The sequence below is a fragment of the Setaria italica genome, chromosome IV (genome assembly GCF_000263155.2).
Source record: "Setaria italica strain Yugu1 chromosome IV, Setaria_italica_v2.0, whole genome shotgun sequence".
NCBI lineage: Eukaryota > Viridiplantae > Streptophyta > Magnoliopsida > Poales > Poaceae > Setaria > Setaria italica.
Window position 1 is genome coordinate 6,048,818 of NC_028453.1, and position 7,111 is coordinate 6,055,928.

At 46.5% G+C, this 7,111-nt stretch overlaps 1 protein-coding gene across 1 annotated transcript; it reads left to right on the forward strand.

The window, feature by feature from the left end:
* The first annotated feature begins 2,025 nt into the window (after positions 1-2,025).
* Positions 2,026-3,454, forward strand: LOC101762697 (12-oxophytodienoate reductase 1). Its single transcript, XM_004964813.2, has 2 exons — positions 2,026-2,436; positions 2,510-3,454. The coding sequence occupies exons 1-2, from the start codon at positions 2,097-2,099 to the stop codon at positions 3,283-3,285; spliced, it is 1,116 nt and encodes a 371-aa protein (XP_004964870.1). The 5' UTR covers positions 2,026-2,096; the 3' UTR covers positions 3,286-3,454.
* Positions 3,455-7,111: the final 3,657 nt, after the last annotated feature.

The window sequence follows — 7,111 nt, forward strand, 5'->3', positions numbered from 1 at the left end:
CCTTCTAAGACTTTAACCACCTTTTGCTCAATTAGGCTTAATAGATTCGTCTCGCGAATTAGACTCCATTTGTGCAATTAGTTTTGTAATTAGCTCATGCTTAGTCCTCCTAATTAGCATCCGAACATCCAATGTGACACTGCTAAAGTTTAGCACATAGTATCCAAACACCCCCTAAGATCCCTTGTGGTGAAACTTTCTTATCCGGGTTCGAGTCAACTCAGCGTGTTCGCATATTTCTTAGATTTATTGTATGAACCAGCTCCATTCTTTTAGTGGTAGGCAGCGTTCTCAGCGAGGCACCTATTGTGACTCTCAAGATTTACTGATTTAGTCTCTCGGAGGCACTTGAGAAAATAAAACATAAATAGACCCTGCTCTTTAGAAATTAACCAGTGCTATTTTTTTTCCAGTAGACGATGTTCCCATGGATAACATTATGACTTCATCAATCTCAAGATTTACCTTAGTCTCTCGAAGGTTTTTGAAACATAACTAAAACCTCCTCGTTTTATGGTCCGCCACTGGACTTTTATGGCGACGGATGATGGTACTCGTGCTATCAGTGCTGCGCAACGGCAGGGTCGGCACAAATGATCTCCACAGGCTCCAGTACGTACTAGCTGCGGTCACCCGTTACCGGCGTTGGAGTCAGGCTGACCACACATCGGATCGTGGCGGACTGGCGGCTTTGTTGGTCGTGCATGACGCAAATGGTGACGAATGTCCACGGCGGGTCATTGGCTCGTTGCAACAAGAGGAGACCGAGTCAAAAGAAGAAGAAATGGCAGGAAGATGCCAAAGCCAATAAGCTATCAGAGCAGGACAAAACCAAAGAGCTTTATTATTCGCATGCAAGAAACATTGCAATTTTTTTTAAAAAAAAACACGGCAAACCATGCATGTGGCGCTTGAAAAAAAAAGGTTACACGCTAACTAGAAATAAGAAAAATAACAGACTTGGAGCAAAATCTGGTTGATTGGTTATGCTGGATTTCTTGCAAATTTATCCCACTTTTGTGAAACAACAACAATTATGGGTGATCTATTACCTCGAGGTAATATGTAACTAAATGGATGGTCCAGGGTATTTCGGAGTACCTTAGCAAAATCTTTATCAACATCTTGTCAATCAAAATAAGCTTGCAGATTGCCCCTTTAAAGAGTGTGAGTATAGCTAGCTTGGTCCTTGTTTACTTCCCTCCAAAATCCCAACTTTGGCACTATGCAAAAAGAAGATTCCCCATCACATCAAACTTGTGGTATATGCATGGAGTACTAAATGTAGACGAAATTAAAAATTAATTGCACAGTTTTGTTGTACATTGCGAGACGAATCTTTTAAGCCTAATTAGTCAATGTTTGGACAATAATTCACAAATACAAACGAAACGCTACAGTGTGCTACAGTGCTGTAACAGTAATTTGGCACCTCCAAACTTTGGCAACTAAACAAGGCTGAATTGCTGCTTATGTCTCTGTCAGGTCTTGAATTCATTGTGTTGACTGATATGAATTGTTCATACTTGGGAGTTTATGTTCGGTGCAAATTAAAAGGGATAGTAGTGGGCACGTGAAGGTACCAAATGAATTAAACACAGCACTAAATTTATCTTCTTCTTCGTTCCTCGAATGCTTTTGTATTTTTCCTGTGGCATTCTGCATTGGTGATCATGCTACTGCAGCGCTTTTCACTGAACCTACATGCGCAACGGCAGGGTGGGCACAGAAGATCCGCGAAGATGATTACCACAGGTAGCTGCGTCACCACTTACCGAGTTACCGGCGCTGGAGTCAAGCAGGCCACACACCGCATCGTGGCGGCTTTGTTGGTCAAGTGCATGACAAAAATGGTGACGAATGTCCACGGCGGGCCATTGGTTCGTTGCAACAAAAGGAGACGGAGTAAAAAAAAAAGGAGAAGAAATGGCAGGAACATGCCAAAGCCAATAAGCCATTTGCGCCCACTCCAAAATGTATATATTCCCGTTGGCAGAGGCAGGATCGGAGCAGAGCAAACCTAAAGAGCTTTATTACTCGCAAGCAAGAAACAGAGCAAAGCAAGCCACCAGTAGCCAGTACTAGTTCCCTGCAAGATGGAGCACCAAGAAGTGATCCCTCTGATGACCCCGTACAAGATGGGCCAGTTTGAGCTGTCGCACCGCGTGGTGCTCGCGTCGATGACGCGGTGCCGTGCCTACGGGTACGTGCCGCAGCCGCACACCGCCGTGTACTACTCGCAGCGCGCCACCAGGGGCGGCCTGCTCATCACGGAGGGCACGGGCGTGTCCGCCACCGCGCAGGGCTTCCCGGGGTCCCCCGGCATCTGGACGCCGGAGCAGGTCGCGGCGTGGAAGCCTGTCGTCGATGCCGTCCACCTCAAGGGCGCGCTCTTCTTCTGCCAGATCGCGCATGTGGGAAGGGTCTCAACTAACGGTACGTGGCATACTTATTACAAGCGCAAGCTTACTGTAAGCTTAGTTTGATCGATCTTGTTGTTCATTGGCAGATTTTCAGCCAGACGGTCAAGCGCCGATCTCGAGCACAGACAAGCAGCTCTCCCCTGACGCCGAGTCCGGCACCGTATACTCCAAGCCGCGCCGGCTGCGGGCGGATGAGATCTCGGGGATCGTCGATGATTTTAGGCGTGCCGCACGGAATGCAATCGAGGCTGGGTTCGACGGCGTGGAGATCCATGGCGCGCATGGTTTCCTCTTCGAGCAGTTTATGAAGGATAGTGCTAACGATCGCACTGATGAATATGGCGGGAGCCTAGAGAACCGGTGCCGCTTCACGGTAGAGGTCGTCGACGCCATCGTCCAAGAGCTGGGCGCACACCGCGTGGGCATTAGGCTGTCGCCCTTTGCTGACTATATGGACTGTGTGGATTCGGATCCGGTGGCGCTTGGGCACTACATGATTCAGCAGCTGAACAAGCACAAGGACTTCCTTTACTGCCACATTGTGGAGCCACGGATGGCCATCGTCGATGGCCACAAGCAGATCCCTCACAGACTCCTACCATTCCGGAAGGCATTCAATGGCACGTTCATAGCTGCCGGCGGTTATGATCGGGAGGAAGGTAACAAGGTAATGGCGGAAGGCTATACCGACCTTATAGCATACGGGAGGCTCTTCTTGGCTAACCCGGACCTTCCTAGGAGGTTCGAGTTAGATGCGCCATTGAACAAGTATGACCGCTCCACCTTCTACACGCAAGATCCTGTTATTGGCTACACGGATTATCCTTTTTTGGAAGACGACGACAACAACGAGTCAAATTAAATAATCAAGTTTAATCATGTCGTTTATCTATTTTATCAGATGTAATGACGTACATGATTCATGCAACATGAGTACATCATTGATTTACACTTATCTTCCTTGTTTTTTGTGGGCTCGTGGGAGAGGCAATACATCTATGCTGTTTTCTTATACAGTGGTGTGAGGTGCATTCCTTTTCTTGAAGATGACAAATTGACAATGACGAGTCATCTACTAAAGTGCATGCAGCACAAGTTGTTCATTGAATTTCACCATTCTTCATGGATTTTATGGCAATGCAGTATGTGATATATATTTTATTTCATCTGCAATAGTTTCTTTTTGTGGGTGAAATGAATGTACAAATGCGTTAAAACAAAGAAAGCATGTATTTTTCCTGACATCTTACGGTGTGGTCATCAATTATTGTGAGTTTTTGATGGGAGTGCAGTTTGGATAAAGTTTTGAAATTCGATAGTGAATAGTGATTGAAGTAGATCAGAAACCATATACAAATTAGAATATGAGTCCATAACCATCTTAGACCGAGCTTGTTATGAGTTCATTTATATCTGTAGGGTGTATATAACAGTGAATATGTTCCATAGAGTTTATAATTGGCTAGATACGGAAAAATTTAAATTTTATACACATACAAACATCAGTACATTTCTCATTGATGCTGACTGACCACATCCACATACATTTGTAAACTGCTTCAAAAAATACAGTGGCAAACAAACATGAGAAGGCAACACTACATCAACCCACATTACTTGTTCTTGTACATGTTACCTCATTAAAATATTTTATTGAGAAACCAAATGGGATAGAACTCAATAGAAGGAAGATATATGCTTATAAACATTATATACCTTGAGGACAACAGCTCCCAACTTCCTCATACTAATATGTATTTTTTTTCCATTTACATCTATCGAACAATTCTATCGAACATGTATTTTTTCCATTTACATCTTAGGTTTCAGTCAAGAGTCATCTCATCTGTCGACTATTACTAATATACCAGTATACTGTTCATTTATACTTGCAATTCACGTGTAAATGTTACGTGCGTGAATTCAGTTCGGCCGGTGAGAAAAACATGGAGGAAATACTAATCCATTATTTTGAATTTGAGTTCAGTTTGGATAAAATTGTGATTCTGCTTGTAAATTGTAATCAAAGTAGATCGAACTAGAGCGAAGGTAGCTACCCTTGGATAGGGTTGTCAATTGTCATGAGGAATTGAGGAGAGCATCATGCGTAGGTTAGGTCCGGAGGCGGGTGAGATCTTCTACCTTTTGGGGCTTGAGTAGGGATCCTATTAGAATATGTTCTTTATTTTTTCATATGAGGATTGTATTGCGCCTGCATGACTTAGGTCCTGTTGGAGCAAGAAGAAATTTTCTCCATTTTACTACAGACCACTGTCGCTCTACAACAATAGGCATAATTGTCACTACCGGTGCTGCATCTGCAAGCGCACGGTGTACAGTCATAGATGATATATCCTTGATCCTCCAAGAGGATTTCTATGGGTTCGATTACATACGAGTGGCGTCATCTCTTACTCATGATTACTGGGGCTAGCGCTACAGTCACAGTCAAGCAGTACGCGTCGTCTCTGTCATGCCCACAACTAACACGTGGGTGCCGCGAACGGTGACGCTGACGACGGGCCATTGGAAGTTGCAGCAGAAAGCGACGAGTGAAAAAGAGAGGAGGCGACGGCTGGGAGATGCCCTACGTCCTCCTGCTTATATGTCCTTATATGTACGTTCTTGTTTTTTTTTATGAAACTATGTACGTTCTTGTTGCTGTTTTGGTGGGGATTACAGGAGAAAGAAGTATAGAGCTCCTTCCTTCGAGCCGAGGTCTCCTCCCTTCCACTTGAGGACCCTCCTTATATAATACGCAGAGGTCCTCTACTTGCCTAACAAGATAAAAAAACTATTATTGTTAGTTTTTACTCCTATGTTGTAGAGGTAAATTTGGTCTTATCTTGTTATTTGGTGCATACACCCTGCCAGCGATATCCTGAAATATCTTGGGCATCACAGGATGTTTTTCTTTATTACCTGCATGCAGCACCTCCTTGTTTTGGAATTTTCACCACGGACCAAATGCTCTCATGCTGGGTGAAAAAGAGCAAGTGGATTGAGAGAGAGCGCGCACATGGCTGCAACCTTTCCTCATGACATGTCTTGTCTTTAAGAGGAAGCCTTTCTTATCCTCTCGTGTCAGGGGCATTTAATGCTAGCTGCAGGAGCGCTGCTTTCATGATGAAGGCAGCCCACTTTCTCCCCTAGGACCCTTTTGATTGGCGTCATCCCTTGGAGCCTTCAGGCTTCCGGGATCCGAGAGTTAGGTGAGCTCACTCTATGGACCACCCCTCCAGGTGACATGGTGGTTGAGCGCCTCTATGAATCGTCAATAGGGGGACCGTTCTCTTGACGCTGACAACAGCCCCAGCCCATGTCCGGCCGAGGAGAAGGTCGGGCGTGGGGTCACTCCTCGCTTGAGGTGGACGGCGCTCCGCATGCCCCTTACCCCGCCGTGGACGGCTCCGTATCTAGAAGAAATGCCCGCTGCCTTGGTGGGCGCACGTGCCTGGACTTCGTTGTCGAGATGAACGATTGCTGCGCATGGTGGTAGGGAGCGACATAGTGTAATACCTGTTCACCTTGTTTGGCAGTATGTGTATGTGCGTGCTTGCATGTGTGAAGCAAGCAGTAGTGTGCACGAGTTTGAACGTGTGTTCATAGCAGTGCTCCGCAAAAATGTGTGGTGTAGCCGACCGTGCAGCTCCGATGCACTCGTACACGTATGGCGTAGTTGTCCCAGGACTACGAGCATGGCCGGGGTCACTTGCGACTAAGCCGAACAGCACGGGTGTGCATGCCTACGCGAGTGCACATGCACATGCAATTTGGATGGTTGAAAACTGGAGCTGCATGCAGTAAGCAGAGAGAGCGGGCATGCTCATTCAACTGGCCAGCGCCCAGCGGAGCGTTGTGAGCAACGCGGATGGGTTGCGTGTGTGACCTGAGATACGCAGGGAGAATGGGAGTTGCGAAGGTTCCACCTCCGGCCGCGCGAGACCCCGGGCCCCGGGACAGCAGGCGGAGCTCCCGAGCCCCGGGAGTGGGACAGCCGAGCTGGTTTTGGCAGAGGAGGTCCCGGGGGTGGCCCTGGCAGGAAAAGGTCCCGGGAGCCCCGGCCCCGGGGTTGGATGAGTCGCCTCTTGGCTTAGACGCGCCCGCAGGGTAGCTCCTGACCTGGGCTTGCGTGTCGCAGGGCCTCCTTGGCTGCTCCGTTTTTCAGGTCTTGTTTAGTTACCCAATTTTAGGTGTCAAAATTATTGTAGTACCACTATAGCGTTTCGTTTGTATTTGTGAATTATTATCCAAATATTGACTAATTAGGCTCAAAAGATTCGTCTCGCAAAGTATAACAAAACTGTGTAATTAGTATTTGATTTCATCTACATTCAGTACTCCATGCATGTACCGCAAGTTTGATGTGATGAAGAATCTTCTTTTTGCATAGTGCTAACGTTGGGATCTTGAAGTGAACTAAACATGACCTCATGCACGTAGAAGCAATCCGACATGGAACAGCCCGGTGCGACTGGTGGCATGACCTGTGCTGTATATACGAGACTTACATTGCATTTCGTACTCGGTTTTCCGTCGGAGCGGGTTACCGGAGTGGACTTAGGGCCTGTTTTCTTCCACTTGCTAAACTTTAGCACCCGTCACATCGAATGTTTAGATACTAATTAGGAGTATTAAACGTAGACTATTTACAAAACCCATTACATAAGACGAATCTAAACGGCGAG

Bases quoted from the DNA above. Each gene is read 5' to 3' on its own strand.
- LOC101762697 (XM_004964813.2), top strand. From the start codon at position 2,097: ATGGAGCACCAAGAAGTGATCCCTCTGATGACCCCGTACAAGATGGGC. The intron at 2,437-2,509 runs GTACGTGGCATA...GTTCATTGGCAG, and splicing joins GGGAAGGGTCTCAACTAACG to ATTTTCAGCCAGACGGTCAA.